The sequence below is a fragment of the Gymnogyps californianus genome, chromosome 4, assembly GCF_018139145.2.
Source record: "Gymnogyps californianus isolate 813 chromosome 4, ASM1813914v2, whole genome shotgun sequence".
Taxonomy (NCBI): domain Eukaryota; kingdom Metazoa; phylum Chordata; class Aves; order Accipitriformes; family Cathartidae; genus Gymnogyps; species Gymnogyps californianus.
The window spans coordinates 83,235,849-83,254,532 of NC_059474.1; the positions used below are offsets into that span (position 1 = coordinate 83,235,849).

General features: G+C 47.9%; 2 protein-coding genes across 4 annotated transcripts in view; one reads left to right on the forward strand and one right to left on the reverse strand.

The window, feature by feature from the left end:
• Positions 1 to 6,715, forward strand: part of RUFY3 (RUN and FYVE domain containing 3) — a 55,606-nt gene extending 48,891 nt beyond the window's left edge. For all 3 annotated transcript variants that reach the window (XM_050895456.1, XM_050895457.1, XM_050895455.1), the window contains 5 exons: positions 153 to 255; positions 2,090 to 2,169; positions 3,503 to 3,530; positions 4,455 to 4,529; positions 6,232 to 6,715. In XM_050895456.1, the coding sequence (XP_050751413.1) occupies positions 153 to 255; positions 2,090 to 2,169; positions 3,503 to 3,530; positions 4,455 to 4,529; positions 6,232 to 6,375 (430 nt within the window). In that variant the 3' untranslated portion in view covers positions 6,376 to 6,715. The remainder of the gene's footprint in view (positions 1 to 152; positions 256 to 2,089; positions 2,170 to 3,502; positions 3,531 to 4,454; positions 4,530 to 6,231) is intronic.
• A 2,294-nt stretch (positions 6,716 to 9,009) lies between these two features.
• GRSF1 (G-rich RNA sequence binding factor 1) lies at positions 9,010 to 18,602 on the reverse strand. Its single transcript, XM_050895273.1, has 10 exons — positions 18,408 to 18,602; positions 17,796 to 17,940; positions 16,742 to 16,897; positions 16,239 to 16,379; positions 14,646 to 14,775; positions 12,250 to 12,410; positions 11,979 to 12,103; positions 11,128 to 11,263; positions 10,824 to 10,907; positions 9,010 to 9,293 (listed from the first exon to the last, which is right to left on the reverse strand). Exons 1-9 carry the CDS (start codon positions 18,600 to 18,602, stop codon positions 10,849 to 10,851), a joined length of 1,248 nt encoding a protein of 415 aa, XP_050751230.1. The 3' UTR covers positions 9,010 to 9,293; positions 10,824 to 10,848.
• Positions 18,603 to 18,684: the final 82 nt, after the last annotated feature.

The window sequence follows — 18,684 nt, forward strand, 5'->3', positions numbered from 1 at the left end:
AGACAACTTGTTATTCAAAGAGGCAGTTTTCAGCTCTTGAGTTGGGGTTCAGTTGCTTTGGTGTAAAGAGAGGGTTAAATAGTTCATTAGCTCTCAGTGTCGAGCGTTACAAAACCATGGCCTTTATTCACAAGTCCTCCTCGATATTCTAGGAGCCACCTTGAACTTGAACTGAAGCGGGAAAGAGACAGATGGTCACACAGTCACCAACGCAGCCAAGAAAACAAAAAAGGCGCAAAGAATTGGCTGAGACAGGTAATACGACTTTTATTCTTGGCTTGTGTTTGAAGTATAGTTTCATTTTGCTCGTTGGCTTTTCCTGAGCTTTATTAGGCAATAAATACGTATTGTTGATGTGCCGCAACAAAACGAGCTTTGGAACGTTTTTTACGCACGCTAAATAGGCAGTTTATTGAGCTGAGCCTCACAAAAGTATTGCAAGCGTTACACTTCATTGCAGAACACTGGTTTCCTCTTCCAAGCTGGGTACCTGACAAAATCCTGACAGTGATTGTGGTTTTCCTTCACTAGTTTAATAAAACCAAGCGTAATACAGCAGGAGACACGCTGTACACGTTACACCTTAGGAAAAGCAAACTCGCTCGTTTTTATTTTTTGCATTGTAATACGGGGAATTGCCCCGGAAGAGGTAAATAGTAAAACTTGGAAGACAAAATTCTCTCTTGAGGGCATCACAAATCACTCTCGGTGTTCTTTTAGCGCTGCGCATTGGTGAATTCCGTGGGTTTTTTAAAGCAAAGCGCAGTGTTCATCTCGAGAGTAAAACAGTCCCCAAGTAAAAGTCCCTTTTTAGCAGTAAATTTGCCTTTGAAAGTGAAAATCTGCTCTGCAGCTTTTTCTGCAAAACGAAACGGGCTCTTTTGCTGGGAATTGGCAGTAAAACAGTTGTTTTGGAGACCAAAACTTGTAACTGTGAGAGCTGTGAAGCAACTGAGGTGGTTTCTGCAGTTCTCAGGTGTGCTGCTGCACTTGAGAGTTGCCTTCACTGGGCTCCCCTGGGCTGCTTGAACGATTCAGGTTTTTTTCTTTTTTTTAACCGATATTACGCATGATTTCAGTGAAGTTATTTACGCGTCACGAGTCATTTATCAAAAAGTCGTGTTTGCTGCAGCCCAACAGCTATAATTCAGTAGAAGGAATCGGGAACTAAGTGCGATGCAGTTGGCCGGTAAAAATGAAAACAAGAAACCCCCGAACCCAAAATGGGTAGTCTGATGTTTAAAGCGAAAGCTGGTTAGCTCTCTGGAAGGCAGAATGGCTGCTTTTCCTTGCTGCTTAGCTGACAGCCTGTCACTGGGTTTGAGATCAGCTTACTGCGTGGGGTTCTCCTCCTTGACTCCGTTGGCGAGCGCTGCAGCACGAGTGGGGCGCTCCCGCCAGGGACGAATGGGCCAGCGTGCAAAAAAGCGATTTCAGAATGGACTTCTCCTTTGCCGCAAAACTTGTAGGTGGCTTGTGATGCAGCGGGCGTTTGCCTTTGCAGAAATTCAAGAGCTCCGCCGAGATTGTAGTCACAACTTGAGAGCAATGCGTGCGTGGGTGATTTCTGCCAGTGCTTGCCGTGCAAGGCGGGAGGCTGGTTTTTGAGAGTCGTGTTTGAGCGTGGTGTTACACGCGTATATGGCTCAGGCTATGACCCAGGTCTTAGCTGGGGAGGAGGGGAAGATTTGTTTCTTTTCCTGGCTGAGAGGATTTGTCTCACTGATCGGTCTTGAAAAAGCCTGTTCAGCCCATCTACCTTTTCAACCTCCGCTGTTAAAAGTAAAAAATGGTGCCTGTGAAGTTTCTTGTACGTTCTAGTAAAAGGAGGTCATTGGACGTGTTGAAGAGTCGGTCTCTAAAATGCGAAGTCAACTTTTTGTTCACAGCACAAGGAAAGCACGTAGAGCTGCTCCTAGGGTGGATTGGTGTTCGTACGCTTTCACGTGTCCAAATACGCCTCTGTGCCAAGGAGGGGCAGATCGGTATTCCCCAAATAGCGATGCGAAGTCTCCCTTGGCAGTGTGGCAGGGCTGAAGCTGGAGTCTTCGTACAGCTCGACTGATGGCTAAATGTTTCCTTTTGGCAGGATGGGAAGCTCAGAATCCAGGAAGAAAACGCTAAACTGAAACAGCCGCTACGAGAGGAGAACAGTGTCCTGCCACACAAGTATGGAAGAAACAAAAGCTCGTTTTTGCCTTCTCCTTTTCTAAGTCCTGCTTTCCCTTCTCTAATCTCTTTGCTGATGGGAAGTTTGGCAAAGTGCAGCTTCCCTTTCTAAGAAAGATTTTTCAACCTCATGCCCTTTGTTTTGAGGTCTCTCTGCTGCTTTTTCATAGCTCTCAAAGGCAAGAAGGAGGTTCTACCGCTTGCCCTCAGCGTTTCCGGATCTGCAAAGCTCTCTCTCTCTCCCGTTTACCTTTGAATTTGTTTCTGTATAAATCTGCTGTTCACTAATTTTTCTTACTCGGTGAACCTTCCTAAGCCAAATGCTGCACAGACCTGGACCGTTAGTACTCGTGTCCAAAGAAGGTATCTTTGTTGGTGAGGGAAAGGAGAAGGGTTGGTGGATCAGTGGCATTTGGAGCTAATAAACAGCGGCTTCTGGACAAGAATAGAAGCTGCTGGAGAAAAAGAACTTGCAATAATATTTCAAGAAGGTGGTGGTATAAAAATGTAGTTCAGGTAGCATGTTTCGAAGCTGAATATCACAGAGGGGGATTCTTGTTGTAGGATTTGTTTAGTGTTTGAAAGCTAAGTTTCAGATTTGGTTTTAAATGTGAAGAGATGTTTTAAAAGCCACAGGGAGCAGCTCTGTAATGAGGACTTTGCTCGGGGATGGTAACGGCCTATTTGAAGTACTCGGTGTCAGTGAATAAAACACAGTGCGCTGAACGCCAACGTAAAGTTAATCAGAAAAGTATTATTGTCTTAAAAATAGCATAAGCTCTATCCAAATCTGCTTTACCAGATATTAAAAACCTTCTAGGCCTTAGATGCTTTTTACCCCCGTTTCACCTCGAGCGTTTAAGCAGCGTGAGCGTCCGGCTGCCGCTTTATCTGGAAGGCCTCATTATCGCTGCCTGTTCACGGACGTTGCAGGGGATCAAACGTTTTGCAGTAATATGTTTAAAGCTAGTTTTAAACCGTGTTTGTACCATCTGAACAGTCTTCTCTATGTCCGTGCTCCCTTCCCTCTGCTCTTCGGAAGGCATTTTACAAGTTTTCCTCCTGCTCTTCCCATGTAGCCAGGAGCGCTGTACGTCTAAAGAGCACCAGTCACAGATTGCCCCTTGGCTTTGCTGCTTGACAAAGCTTACGAACGCCTCGCCTCTCACGCGAGCAGGCTTGGCAGTGCGCTTTAGAAGAAACACCACCAAAAATCTGTATGGGCAGGACTTTAAAAACAGGATGAGGGAATTCTCCGATAGTCCAGATGTTTTTCTTAAACGATGCGGTGACTGAAGCGCCAGCTCCAAGTGACAATGTTCTTCTCTTGTAGGTTACCGAGCGGCACACAGGAAGAGCAGGTTGGTGATTCTTTTTCTTGCATTGCAATACCGAAGGGCAAGGGTACCGAGGGAGCTCTGGGCTCGCTGCGGCATCTTCCCTGCCCAAATACCTTGAAGTTTGTCCTTCGCCTTTTGCCTTGGTTTGAGGATTTGCCTGTAGAAGTCCGTAGCCGCAATTGTTCCCTAGTGGAAAAAGCGCTGCTTATCTCATTAGAAAGGCTTTTAGTTGGCAGCGCTGCACCTACGTGAGTTCATTTTGCCTCCTCAGCACAACCTTGTTGGTTTTTAAACTAATATTAACCCCTTTTATTATTCCTTTGCCCCATGCCTTTCCTGGGTTGGTGTGTCTGAAAAGAACAATGAAAGCATAATGTAACTTAGCGTTTGTGAAAATGGCTGTGTTTAACGTCCTTGGTCTGGGCTAGGCTTTTGCCAGTTGCTCTGCAGAGGGAGGGGTGTTTGGGTCGGTTGGTTTGCTTTATTTTTTTCATGTATGTCAAATTCACCAGAATCCATTCTTTCTCCCCCGGGTGCCTGGCAAAGCAGGGCTAGACCCCTAAACTCTCAATGGGATGCCGCAACCCTCACGTTGCATCCTGTCTGCTGGGAATTTCTGCATCTGTCAGCTCTTTTTCATGGTGAAAAAGATGTTCTCCCGCCTTGTCGCTGGGCCAGCAGCCTTGATCTCAGCCTGAGAATCGAGCTGCGTGGTCCTTGGTTCACGCAGCCGTGCTGCGCTTCCCCATGTAGGCAGCGCAACCGTAGGTCATCCTGCAAATGCACGGTGGTCCTGTGTGGCTGCACGGTGTGCTGTGAATAGAGAGGGGTTAAAAACACAAGCATGTGAAATCTTCCTCCCTGTTGTAAGATGCGGATCAGCTGCAGAGCTCTAATACAGGTGCCGTGTAAAGGAGAATGTCTTGGTTTTTGCTTGGGGTTTAGGAAGAGCTGTCAGAACCTGGAAACGCCGAGATCTGCCAGCTCTGCCAGGAAGAAAGCAGCCGAAGCAAAAAAAAGGTAACTCCGAGGCCTTGTATTGTCACCTCCGCCATCTGGTGAATGTGCATTTCCTCTGATTTTCAGTTTTGAATAGCACAGATTTCCTCCTGGTGACTTGGCACAAAGAAATGAGCCCTTTTCTGAAGTCCACTTTACCCTTAAAGTAAACTCGTTACACAGCGGTCGCTTGAAGGTTCCCCACTCTGCTCTGTGTTCAGTGGCGTGGTTTTCCTTCCCCTTAGCAGCTTCTTCCCTTTTCAGCTAAGTGGGTTTTTTTCGGGGATCAATCAGAAGTGAGAATAGGAGGTGTTAACGCTTGTTTGTTATTTCTCCACTTAAGCCACTTTGCCTTTTTCTCTTATTTTTATTCTTTTTTGTGGCTGTGCCTTTTTCTTTTTTTTTTTTTTTTTTTTTTTTTTTGGTGGCTAAGCCCCTCTTGCTTTACTCACTGCTTTACAGTGAATCTAGAGGGATTACAAGAGAGTTAGCGAAAAGGGTGTTGAGTGGGAGCGCTGCCTTCGTCCACACACTTTCCTCCACTGATGCTGAGGAGCAGTTTGCAAGGAAACAAGTCAAGGCGCTGATAAAACCGCTGTCAGTGCGGCAGGCGTCCTGGTCGCCCCGGTGCAAGTACTTGAGAGGGGAGCTGGAAGGCGGCGTTAGGTTGTGTTTTCCCTTAGTTGATCTGCGGAGACCTGAACCAAAAGGCTGTTGGGGAGCTGTGGATCAGAGGGGAGCAGGGAGGAGGCCCTTCAGGCAGTGCCGGAGCAGCCGGCTCCTCGGCACAAGGCGCCCAGGGCTCCGACCTCCGCACCTGGGTAAAAGTGACCCGGTACCTCGGTTCCAAATAGGTCTTGGGAAATTTTCGGGGAGCGGGGAGCACAGCGAGGTTACCTGACCAGGAAACTTTCAGGCTCATGCGGAGAGGCCGTGTCTGGCCAAGAATTGCTGCTTTTCCGGGCAGGGGCTCCCAGCCGCAGCTTTTGTTTGCAGTTCTGCCCAGCCAGGTCTGGCAATGAGGGATTTAGCCAGGGTAGAACGGCTGCTCCCCAGCCAGCCTGCTCCGCAGCGCCTGCAAAGACCCCGTTCCTCAATGGAGTCAGAAGCCAGCCTTCTCCTCCCCGACGCTGCGGTACCGTGATGCTTAGAACAGGCAGGGAGGGGGGCCCCGTTGCCCCCCCCATCACCCCATGAACTTCTCTGTTAACACATGTGGGGACTCTGTGTAGCGTTTCTAGTCTTTCCCACTCCCCTGTGTTTATCTTGAGAAAACACGTGAATTCCAAGCAAGTGCCACAGCTTTATATCCAACTTGGATACGTTTCCAAATGCACGTGACATTTAAATACTCATTTGAGGCAAGACTTGCTGTCCAGTGTATTTATACGGCTATAAAATATACACGTGTGCCTCTTGTGACAAAATGCTCTAGCAGACTGAGTCACTTAAAACTTGAATGGTTCGTTATCGGTAGCTCTTAGATGTTTTACTACAAGCCTTCACCTCCTCTCATTTGACCCAAGGAGCTTTGCTATAAATCGGTCCTGAGCACAGGAGCAAACCTAGGGTCTTCAGAAGGGCCAAGAGTGGAGTTTTGGAGCGTCTTTCTCTAGGCCAGCAGAGGATTGGGGTTGACTGAACGTTAATGAGAGGAAGTTGCTGTGTGTTATTTGTGTCTTGAGCATCTCCTTCATTTCTCTGTCCTCTTCCTGCATTCCAGAACATCTGCAAGAACTGCGGTGGCATCTTCTGTGAAGCCTGTTCAGCGAACGAGCTGCCTCTCCCGTCTAGTATTAACCCCGAGCGCGTCTGCAATCCCTGTCACCAGCAGCTCATCCAGCAGTACTCGACCAGTCCCTTGTAGGGGACGGGTTGCAGAGAGAGGTGACCACAAAAAAAAAAAAAAAAGGTTGTAGCTGATGATGGTTTCTGGAGTTGTTCAGGGGGGAACGTGAAGAGAAGACACTTGCTTGTGTTCTTTGGAGGTCAGAGGGGAAGCAAGCTTCGTGGCGTTTAGTCTCTTGTGACTAAAACAACAGTCTGAGCCTTCCCCGTATAAAAATCTGCCTGCTCTCGGACCTGAGCTTGGGCTGGGGACAACTGCTTTGGGGATGTGACGTGAAGTAGCCCCAAGGTGTGCCCGAGCAGCCTCGGGGCGCAGCGAGGACAGAGAGCCCCCGCCCAAACAAGAGCTCTGTGTGTGTGTGTGTGCGCACGCGCGTCCGCGCGCGAGTCGGGAACGTTCTCGTCCTCAAGCGCGTGGCGTGAAAGCGTGCTGCTGCTAAGCAAAGGCTCACTCAAAGCAGAACGGGAGCGTTTTTAATCCTCGTGTCTGGCTGCACTTGAAATACCATTTCCCCTTGCCCGGTTGCCGTTGACAATCGGGCTCAACCGTGCTACATCAGCGCTGGGTGTCAGGCGGCCAGGTAAGGTGCCAATAAACCCTCTCTAGCTTCATTTCTTTGGCTCAGCTCTCTGGCCACGGGCTTGCTACGCAAATCAGCGTGGAAAAATCCAACAAAGCTGTGAAAAGTTCTCCTCCTGTATTTTAGGGGCTGGGGTGAGGGGGGGTGTAGGTGGTTTTGAGGCACGCACGATGCGAGAACTGCCGACCTGCACTGATCTGGCACGGAATTGCCTTCAGGCATCGCTGACCTTCCTCGTGGAGCCACCCTCGCTCTGACTTCGTGACTACACGCTGGTGGCCCAAGCGACGGGTGTAACAGTACTTCGTACCTTTTGGTGTGGTAACTGGAAGATTTGGGTTCCCAAGTATTTAGATAGCAAATCCTCACCGTGACACAGAAGGCTTAGGGCCGCTTCGATCCACCTCTCCCCCTTGTGCACTTGAACAAGTCGTCGTAATAAACCGGGCATTTCATTTTTTTTTTTTTGATCAAAATGAAGGCGAGATGAAATCGGAATGCTTCTCACCTACTAGAAATTCTAATTGGAAACACGGTTTAAAAAGGTTTCACAGTTCACGCTACATCATTCTTTGTTGCTGTTACCTCACGGAATTTTACGTTGCTCCAAAAAGCGGTGGTGGCTACCTCGTGAAGCACGTAGCACGTCATGGTAGCGTTTGGTCTGTTTAGACTGGCAGCCCACTTCAGTCTTGAAGACCACAGAATGTGTTGTAGTCCATAGAAAACTGATGTATTTATATGTGACAAATGCATTTGGTTTTGTACAGATTTTATTAGGGGTTAGTGGTTTAATTCCTCAGAGGGGATTTCCTATTCATTAGACTGGCTGGAACCGCATTAAAAAGCGTGTCAGAGCTGAGGTTATTTACGTGGTTGGTGCTAGTTTGTACCAGGAATTTCTCTCTTCGAGCTCCCTCTAGGCCTCGGTGTGTTCAGCCACCCAAATTCTCCAGTTCCTCTTAGTGCCCTTCAGAGCCAGAGCACTTCACAGGGGGGGCAACTTTAAATAATAGTTCTTCTTTTTCTGCTTTTTTTTTCCCCCTCATGTGGTTACCAGATACATTTCCTTGCTGCTATCCCTTCAAGTAGATCAGTAGTTGTGAACAGTGTTGAAATACGAAAAGCCTAGAATTCAAGCGTGGGCACACTGCTCTGAAGGGATGAGACACCGGAGCTGAACGGAGAAGACACTGAATTTCGTGTTAATAGTTTTACGTCCATACTGTACGCATCTACGGGATTTCAAATTCCTGCATCCCAACCCAGCGTGACTCACGCCCCAAGGAGTAAGTGAGACCCAAGCAGTTTCCGTGTTAGAGGATTAAACTGGAAACCGGGCCCTTACTGTAAATTATTTTAACGCTGGTACGCCCAGCATTTTGCAGCTGCGAAGCGACAGCTTCTTTGTGACCCGTACCCAGCTTTCGACTGTCCCGGCAGGAGCGGCTGCCACTCTGCTTGCTCGAAGTGAAGGCTGTGACTGTTGTTGACGTGAAAAGCAGGACAGCTCTTGAGCAGGTCCTCTGAAGTCACACGAGATCCCTACGAACGAGCAGGGAGGTGGCTGAAAACCCTTCCGAATACAGCTCCGGCGGCTGCGACGGAAACGGGCGTTTAGAAAGGTCGGAGCGAGACTGCGCGCGCTGCCAGCCGTCCCTGTCGGCACTTGCCTCTTTCCTGGTGCCTCCGACTCCAAGCGAATGTCTCTGCCTCTAAGTACTGGATGCGACGCTTCGTGATGCTGCAAATGTTGAAGGCACGTTTGCTCAGGTACTGCTTGTAATGCTAGAGTGTGGGCTGACACCCGGACATTTGGATCGGGGGGAGCAGAGGGCAATTTTTCTGATGTTAATTTTGTTCCGCACAATAATAAAAACTTGATCATCTGTATCCCACGTCCTGAGTGGTCTTTCCCATCCCGTTCTGCTTTGGCTACGCCTAGGAAAGCATTTCAAAACCAGTAACGGATGACAGATGCTCTACGCAGATTGAGAAGCGTGGCAGGAGGGATGAGGCAGTGGCTATACTACACAGCGCGCCTGCTGACTTCTGCGTATGAGGATCTTAAATTGCTCTGGTTTTGCTAATTGCGAATACTCGTGTTTTATTAATGCTTTGTACACCATTACGCAGCTGGAGCCTAGAACTGCTCCATCCTGCAGCATTTGCCATTCCTCTAGCACAGCTGCTGCTGCTTTCGCAACAGACGATCTTTCCACAGTATATCAACACAATTTATTACGTGCTTTTACACAACGCTAAACTACATTTTATACAGTTCATCCTTGTTATTGAGCAGCGACACTCGTACTCGATCTTTACGCTCATACCCAAGGAATGTGTTCGCTTTGGCCTGAAAAGAAAGGAAGAGGAAAAAGAAAAGTCACTACCTCGCTGCAGCTTACTGCTTTCCTTTTTTCAAATGCACCACTGCATTTAATTCCGAATTGTCGTCTCCAATAATAGAGTAGGAGAATGTGGCAATACTGAAAGATCTCACCAAAAAAGGTAAGATGACACAAACATCTACAAGAAGCGAGACATATTCATGTGGGGCTGCAGTACACACATACACACACACACGGCGTGGGGGGGGTTTAATTCTGCTGGGGCCGAGTCCCAGCGCAGGGGCCAGAAACTCTTGTGGATGTTGCTGCGCCAAGGCGGCAGGAAGGCGGTGGGGGATGTAGATGGCAGCTAGGTGAGCATCCTGAATCTGCCCCAAGAGCTTATCCCTGGCCTAAATTAAAAATCCAGAGCTGCTGGGGCTGTGGGGTGCTGGGGGGGGATTGCCTGCCCTCCCTACTGCTGCCGTGAGGGGCAGGACCTCGGGGAGCAGTGACCGTCACCCCCCACTTGCAGATGGGAATTCATGGAAGCGTTACAAGTTGGCCAGGGTCTTCCATAAAGGTCACAGGAAACTTCTTCCCTGGTACAAACGTTCTGCTGCACGGCTGTAGACCTGGCAAACCCTTCTTTTGCAGCAGGGAGGGCTGTCTTGTGTTTGCAGTAAGGAGCGTGACCTCATGGTGTTTCAGCAGCAAGAACTGCTGCACCGCACCATGCCCGCCTCTGCAGCAGGGCCACCTCCCTCACGCTCACACCCAAAGCAGCCTGCAATTCTTCTCTTGTCAAGGGCAAGGAGAGATACACAGTTTCTGTGCAACAAAAAAAGCGAAACCTGTCCCACTACAGGACGCCTCCCGCCCCGGCCCCGAGGTTAACATCGTGAAAAACATTACAACCTGTTTGCGTTGAAAACAGGCTACCACGCTTAGCTAGGCTACTGGCCTGCTTTTGAGAGGGGATGGATTAAAAAAGAAAAAAAAAAAAACCCAAAGAATGTTACTTTGTCAAACTCTGTTGTCAATAATTGTAAGTAACGCTGCCCCTGCCCCCAGGCACAAGACCAATTACTCTTAATCCACATCCATGGAAAATGTTTAGCCACGTTTCCTCTTCCAGGCCAGGGAATACAACCCCATCAGAACCTTTAATCAATCACACTAGCAGAGTTTAAAAGGGAGAAGGAAACAAAGCAAGCCCTCTTGCACGCTCCAGCAGGCCTCAGCTGCGAGAGGGCAAGTTGCTGCGTAGCTGTGCAGTGTCTGGGCAGCGCCGCAACCGCTGCCGGCTCTGGCTGTAACCTCAGAAAGGAGCTGCTGCCCCTTGCCACAGGGCTTTTATCCCATGGAATGTGGATTCGCAGCCCTGAGGGTCCAGGCTCAACGCCTGACCTCAGATTAGCTGAGATGATCCCCTTCAGCCACTCTAAATTTTAGCCTTTAAGCTAGTTGAAATCCAAAAAATCAGAAATAGTAAGCCTGAGGCACACATTGCTAAAAAATGGAACAGGAACAACAGACAAGAAGGATGTACTTACCAAATCTGAGACCGTGCCGCTGTCACTAGCAGTTTTCTTTTTCCTTTGGATGTTCATTCAGGAATAATTCAATGGCACTGCACTCTGGGGAACAATTTGAGAGAGGCAGTCTGCCTTCAGTGACTTGTACGTGTTACATTTTCTTTTTTTTTGTGCAAAGCCAATGTCACATTATAGGGTAATTTGGAAATCTACATTTAAGATGATCCTTTTGCACTAGGTGTTAACAGCAGCTTGACAAGCTGTGCCAGACCACCAGAGGATTTCAGTCTTGGGGTCGTAAGACCCCTTCCTCTTTACTTACGCAGCTGTGACCCTTCCTTAGCCATTGCAGCGACCGCGTCCTCGTGGCTCTCGAAATGCACGTCCGCTTCTCCTGTGGCATCTCCATGGGAGTTGTATTCTACCATGATCCTTGTGGGCTTCAGCGGAGCAAAAAACTGAAAAGGAGGAAAACAAAAGAGAGTTTGGTGAAAAAGGAACAACAGAGCAGTAACGCACCCTATTACCGAGAAACTTGATGGTTTTACTCGTAAAGCCTGTCCAGCTATGGGGGAGTCTGAGCTCTTGAGTAGCAAAAGGCCCCCCTTCTCCACCTGGGTGAAGCTGAGGCACACCCAAGTCACCTATCCCACGGCGCACAGCCTCCCACCCTCTGTGAGCTCCTGGCAGAGTAATTCCTGACAGGAACAAAAATCCTCACACAGCACACGTGTTCTGTACAAGTCAAAGTCATTAAGTGCAGGTACATTCGCTCTGTGACACTGTATGCTATTAAAATGAAGTAAAATTGAGATTAAAGATTCTGAAATTCCTTTTTGTACAATCAGCGAATCTGAAATCTAGCTAAGATTATAAATGGCTACTCGAGTCAAAGTGACGGATATTAAGACAGCCCAGCAATCTTTAATCCATTCTTATTCATGGAGACGAGCGTATCGCTGTTGTGCCCATGAGGCCACGGCTACCCTGGGGAGCCTGTAACCCTCGGCAAGCTCACGTTTCCAAACACATTCAGCCTGAAGCCACGCAGCACCAAGGACTAACACAGCTGCAGATAAATTAAAAATCTGAAGTCACTTCATCTGTAACAATTAATCAAGGGTTTGCACTGGTAATGACAACTGAATTTCATTCAGTTTTACTGTTACTCACATTTATTATGTCTTGGACACTAGCTTGGGTAGGAAAACCCCTCATGTGGACAAAGTGCAGTGGCGATGAGGTGTTCCCAGATTCTAAAACATGCCCGGAGCTTTCTGTTCCTTCCCTGCACAATTCTGTGGAATGGAGAAAAAAACATTAATGCTTGCAATTATCACCTCCCTCACGTGAAAGCTGTAGACAGGCAGGGTCATGCTCACAGCAGACCATCAGGGTAAAATGAAGGGGCCTCAAAGAACACACGTGACAGGGAGGGACTCACTATTTTCTCTTTCAGCATCGGAGCCTCCCATGTCGCTCAATCCCCTTTCTTGAGAAACAGATTCATGTTCTTTTCTCACTCTGGGATAGGTCACCATCTGCTTGTCATAAGGCACATGCCTTTGCATTTGATGCTTTCTACTTACGTACACTTCTATGTATCTAGAATTCAAAGGAAAAGGTGAGGCTGTTTTCCCCTCGCTGCACCTCTGCAAATTGCGCTTTCCAATTTCTACAAACCCCAAATTAAAAAAAGAACACTCAGCCCCAAAACAGATTACTGAAACAGGCAGACACAGAAGGTGCCCAGGGTCATATCAGATACTTCAGTGGAGCCGCAAGATTTTACATATAGCTATGAAATTGATGGAATAAAATGTAACAGGGGGTGCGTGAAAGTCATGGGGAGAATACACCAGTATGTAACGCAACATTAAGGGACTCTACCAAGATCCCACTTACACCACAGAAAGAAAAAAAAAACCCCAACAAACCCTTATTCGCAAGTTTAGCCAAAGTATAAAATAATAATGCCCTATGTTTCTAGTTACCTGCCCCAGAACCCCTTAACTCAGAGCTGCCTGTGCGAGTCTTTCAGAGAGCTGGCAACATTATGCGCTGGGCCTCACACAAATTTAACTAGCAGTGTTAAACTAGGCCATTTCCCCAGCACTGAAGGAATAATGTGATGAAGAAGAGAATATGGACATCCGAGTGAGGGGGCTTTCCTCCCTGCCTGAAGAGAGCAGGCAGAGTAAGGGAAGTAACTCCACGAACAGGCTGAGCGAGCTGACAGCTCAGCTCCCATGAACCCACGCTCAGTACTGTGCACAGTTGAAGGCCATTTCTGGATAAAATTGATAGCCCAGGAAGAATGAACAACAGCAAGGTGACAGCAGTTTTGGAAACCACTCCATTTCTTGGCTAATCACACAGAAACAGAGGTATATGAGCTCGGGTGGGTGAGTCGCGTCAGCTCTTGTTCGATTGTGACAAGAAAAAAATTAATGGCAGATCAAGAATTAATTAATCTCTACTGGAGGGTAGGGAAGTGTGTTAGTTAATTCAATTATTGGGCACACCTACAGAGCAGCTGTTTTCTTTTAATATGGGCGGGGGGGACAGGAACACAAGGAAAAGCAGACTGGGAACAGGAAGTAAGGAAGTAGAAGAAAGGAAGTAGGTGTTGTGTAGGAGAGGTGGTAAGGTTTGGAGGAGCTTTTTGTTATCGGGTGGTCAGAAAAAGAACTTAGCAGGTTCTTAAAGAAAAATCAGAAAGCTCAGCAGGGTAAAAGCAATCTTGTTGGTTTGGTTTTTTTTTTTCCCTGAGCATAGCTCGGGAGGTATTTAAAAGACTTGTAGATCTGGTACACAGAGATGTGGTTTAGTGGTGGACTGGGCAGTGTTTAGGTTAACAGTTGAACTCAATGATCTTAAAGGTCTTTTCCAACCTAAATGATTCTGTGATTCTGGGAAAAAGTGGTATATGGTTCCGCTTGAGAAAAGAGAGGCTCTTGTGAGGTAAGTGTGTGGCATAGGGCTCAGTGCTCTGGAAGAAAATGGTTAAACATGGATTTCTGAGGAAGGAGGACAGCCCAGGTGGATGTGGTCACCAAAGAGGTTGACGACTGCACAATGTCAGCCAGCAGTCGACGTCGGGAATGGATTCAAGCCAGAGGTGAGTGGTAAGCTGTGCTTCGTACAGTGTACTCTCCCAGTAGAGACACTGAGTGTGCCTGGTCCTGGGCTGAAGGGAAGGGTGAGGGTTGCCAAAATTGCGGAAAGCACCATGGAACCCGGGGGAAATTTGGCAGGGGCAAATGTCTGTAGGAGGCAGAGGATCCCTGTGCACTTGTGATGGGGCAGGCGGTGTCTATCTAGTGTTCCCTACTCCGAATGCTATCACCCCGTTTTTGTTGGGATGGGACTGCCTTCAGGAACACTTCAAAAGAACTGCGACTTTCTCTGAGAGGCCCCAAATTGCCCCAAGCTACGAGCGCTGAAGGTGCCTCTGCAGCGCACAGAAGCCTGCAAAACGCTTCATCTTCTTTTCTCTGGTTTTGTCGAAGTTCTAAAGAAAACATCACCAGAGGAGGTAGCGCTTGGGTTACACAAAGTATTTCAGAGGGTGTTGTTAAAAAAGAAATGTTTTAAGCCACAAAGTAACAGTCTGACACCACTATAAGAAAAATTTAGCTATGATTTCTACTGAAATTTGAATCTAACGTCTGAGTACCAGGTTTTAAGGGTAATAAAGGCAGAAGCTTCCTTAATAATAATGTGAGTATGGGATAGGCTAAGATTAGCTGTTTCACCTGGTAAGAAGCAAGCTGTAAGTCACAGAGCATGCTTCATACCATGTTCTTCTACCCTCGTGAACACCAGTGAAGTACCTACCGATTTCCCATATATTCCCTGTGCCGTAACAGAGCTTTAGCTGCCATTTCAGGAGCTGCAAACTGCACGAAAGCTTCTCCTGTTCTTCTTTCTCCCCGGTAAACAAAAACTATGTCAGTTATTTTCAAACCTATAGAAGGGCGGGGAGAAAAAGGCATTTATGTTGTCAGGAACTTGTGCCATAGCTCAGAGACATCTTTTTCCTTACTCTTCTGGTTTTTGACAAGCTACTCGGGCAGTTAAATAGTTCTGAAACAACTGCTCATGCTGGCCTACATACTGTTTCTAAACTCTTTAACTCCAATTTATTTGCTTTGTTCAAGTTAGTTTTCACAGAAGGCTTAATTGCCAATAATGTATTGACTTGAGGCTTCAAGTAACTACTAAAATAACAAGTGAACCCAAGTTCTAGACAACAAGGAGGTCCAGAGCACAAATGTTCCTGAAATCTTCTATTATTATGGTAATTTTTTCCCATCTCTTTAAAACCCAGGTCAAATTCACTGAACTTCAATTTTTGTGCTGTATAGTATCTTCTTGGGGAGCCTGTAATCCAGTAAATAGCTATATCTGACATGAGACAGAGCACACACTGGGCTGGGCTACTACACTTATTTTTTTCAGGAATGCTTCTGCGTACCTCTTTGCACCTTGTTACTTTCTCAAATGGTCTCCCAAAGCTCCTGAAGAAATGGAAATACCTTGTCCACGCTACTGCTCTAGTCATCTCATTGTGATAACTCTGCTACTAGATGCCTTCAAAAATATTGAACTACTGGTTATTAATTAAAAAACTTATTATCAGCGGCCTTTGCTTTTGGCACAATGGTGGTTATTATGAGCCTTAGAGCTACAGGACTCTGTATGCATGTCTACTTGCAGTGGCAGAAGTTGGGGGAAGAACTGGTTTGGTGTAGTCTACAACTTAAACTTTACCTAAGGAAAGGTCAATTTATTTTGCTAAAACCTAGAAAGGCTTCTTTCCTAATGAATGCAGGCAGCAACCTCCTGGATTGCTCTAGCACTGAGCATGGGACATGAGCATGTGTGCACACACTGTGCAATACTTGCTCAGCTGAGAACTGGTGCAGTTAATTTTCACAACTATGAACAAGCCAGTAATTTAAAAAAAAAAAATTGCTGTTAACAGTTTTAAGTGGCGTATGTGATCTGTCATGATTATACAGCTGTGAATACCCATGCTACATTCACTTGTACTCTAATTATCATACAGGCTTTTTTGCCTCTCTTAACTTTGCCAAATTATGCACTGGTAGCAATCCAATTGCAGATAATAGGATCTAGGTTCCTCTCTTCCCTTCCCCTGGCCCCCCAAAAAAGAGTGCTGCAAGTACTGATCCTAAGTTAGACCTGCAGAAAGTTAAAGGTGTAAGAAAACCTTGCAGCCAAAAGCTTGTTCAGAAAGCTTTAGTTACTTCTAGCTGCAGGGGGACAGCAACTCCTTATACTGTTTAAGGTGTTCAAGGCCGCGTGTGCTTTGGATTTTCTCACTTAGAGGAACAACAGCTGATCTAAGCATGAACTTGGAGAAGTAAATGCCTCATTAGCGAAGAGCAGACTACGCTGAGTTACCTGAGAAGAAATCTGCAATATCCTCCTCAGTGGAGCTGAACGGAAGGCCTCTGAGTAGTACAACTCCATCACTTATGGCTTGTGACTCATCCCGCAGGCTTTGTAGTAAGCCCTCCACATCACTATCGTGTACTTCAAAAACTGCAAGGAATACAGGCACAAAACACGTTTTCCCTCACCGTACTCAGAAGGTGGCATTCTGCAGGCATTCTTCTAAGGCAGCTTCTTCCCCCCCCCCAAAACTTCCTAATGTTTCTTCCCCCACCCCATACTCCGTGGTCCTGCAATGGTGCCCCTCGCTGCACAAACCACTTTGTTTTTCCTGTCCAGCCTAGGAAGTTTTAGCTTAATGGTGCCTTGTTGGCTAATTTGCTACTCTGTTCCACATCCTGCATCTCTCCACGCTGCCTGCTCACACACCAGCCCGCTTCACTATTCAAGCAGTTCTTATTTGCTTTATCATGAGTTTTCTTCCAATGTAACTTCTGCTGTTTCAAACCCACCTTTCACGTAGCGTGGGCCCATATACCTCAGGTGCTTTTCCAAGGCTCTCTGGACATCTGCTTTCGACTCCAGCTCAATCAAGGCATCCCCCCTGCGTCTCCCATCCCTGTTTAAGAGGAAGTGTATGCCGTTCTCACCGTTTCGAATTCTACAGCCTAGAAATCAAGGAACACATGATACAGAAACATACGCAACTGCATCACACATGGGGGTCTTTTGATGGCAGATGAAAACTGACTATTCTGCATAGAGCTATCCCCCTCAGCAGTGCAAGATACTGCCTTGAAAGAAAGGATAGGAAACTCCTATTTCTAACCTTAACTCTAACACACAATGCTTATCATAGATAAGAAACTGATTTGACATCCATTAGCTTCCACAGCTGGATAATATATATTCTCATGTTGTTGGTAAACTTAATTGTTTCTGAGTTATCTGAAATCAAGAACAAATGCTTGAGAGTCTTTCAGTCTCTATAGCTATGTTCTACCTGCTCTATGTTCCTTTCCCCTAGGACTTCAAACTGACTCGATTTAGTTTGGCAGGTTATTAAACCACTTAAAAACTTGGATCTGACCACCTAGTCTACTCTGGAAGGCTGTGTCATAACATTACAGTATGGAGGGATCAGCCCTGCAGAGGTATGCACAAGCCTATTAATTAAGATCAGAAAGCAACCCTGAAGTTTAAACTAGTAAGTAAAAACCACTCCAGTTGGTTTAAAAAAAGGGAGTTGGGGAAAAAGCCAACCATAATGGTCTTTAAAGGAATCACTTTGAATTGGATTGCCTTTACTGTGGAGACACTGACTAACAAGGGAAACACTTGCTCAATTAAATATAAAATGTCATAAGGATGAGTTTATAGTCATTGTCCAGCAGTTTGGAAGGTGATTATTTGTTTTATTTGTGTAAATGGTGAATAATTTTGCAGCAGTGTTAAAAACTCATCTTTCTCTGGCTAACGGTCTTTAAATTTTCTTTAACTAATCATTAACTATTTGGTTCGCTAACACCACGCTGAACAGTTACGCAGGAAAATTAACTCCCATACTATCAAAAAAGGTCAGCACGTCTTCCTCGGTGCAGGAGAAGGGGAATCCTTGCGCCCTGATGAGAAAGACATTGTCATTTTCTGTCTTGGCTGACTCCGGTTCCTGCTCTGAGAGGCGACCCTCCTGGGACGGTGCATCTGTAACCTGCCACCAAAAAGAAACAAAACAAAACAAAAAAACCACCCAAATTAATAAGCGGTATATAAGCTTTCAGCAGCGGTACCCAGCGACGCTCAGCTTTTGAGGGAGGTGCATGCTCACTGGGCCTTGTGCAGCGCCGGGAGGGCAAGGCCAGGGAGCAGCAAGGGCGAGCCGGCTGCCGCACATGGCGCACGCTGCAGCCGCCTCCCCGCTGCTGCGGGATAAGGGCGCGGGGCCCCGCCGCCCCGGGGCTCGCCCTGCCCGCCGCCCCCTCGCACGTGTCCTCGGGCCCCGCTGACGGTCCGCCGTCGTCCCGACGTACCCAGGCGGCGCCTCCGGGACCGCCCGACTCCCGCGCAACGGCGCAGGCCGCGCTCGCGTCCCCCGGCTCCGTCCCGGGCAGCGGCCCGGCGGGGTCCCCTCCGTCACCCCCCGCCGCCATTTTAGGCCCCGTCCCCGCGGGCCCCTACCTGGCTGTAGGTGCGGACGGCAGGGCAAAGCGGAGCGGGAGCCCGCGGCGCGCCCAGCCCCGGCCTGAAGGCGGCGGCGAAGGCGGCGCTGGGGAGGCTGCGGGCGGGCGGCGGGGGCAGCCAGGACGGCAGCGGCGGCCGGCGGCCGAGCAGCAAGGCGGCCAGGCCGCGGCGCGCTGCGGCGGCGGCGGCCATGGCCGACGGGCGGGGGCTCGGGGGCTCCGCCTCCCCTTCCCAGGAGGCGCCGGCGGTGCCGGGCGGAGCGGGGTGCCCCCCC

What these genes read in the sequence shown, in the direction of transcription:
- GRSF1 (XM_050895273.1), bottom strand. Translation starts at nt 18,602, where the DNA reads ATGGCCGCCGCCGCCGCAGCGCGCCGCGGCCTGGCCGCCTTGCTGCTC. An exon ending in CCGTCCGCACCTACAGCCAG is followed by an intron (nt 17,941 to 18,407) that starts GTAGGGGCCCGC and finishes TTTTGGTGGCAG; the next exon opens with GTTACAGATGCACCGTCCCA. An exon ending in CGATGCTGAAAGAGAAAATA is followed by an intron (nt 12,104 to 12,249) that starts GTGAGTCCCTCC and finishes TCCATTCCACAG; the next exon opens with AATTGTGCAGGGAAGGAACA.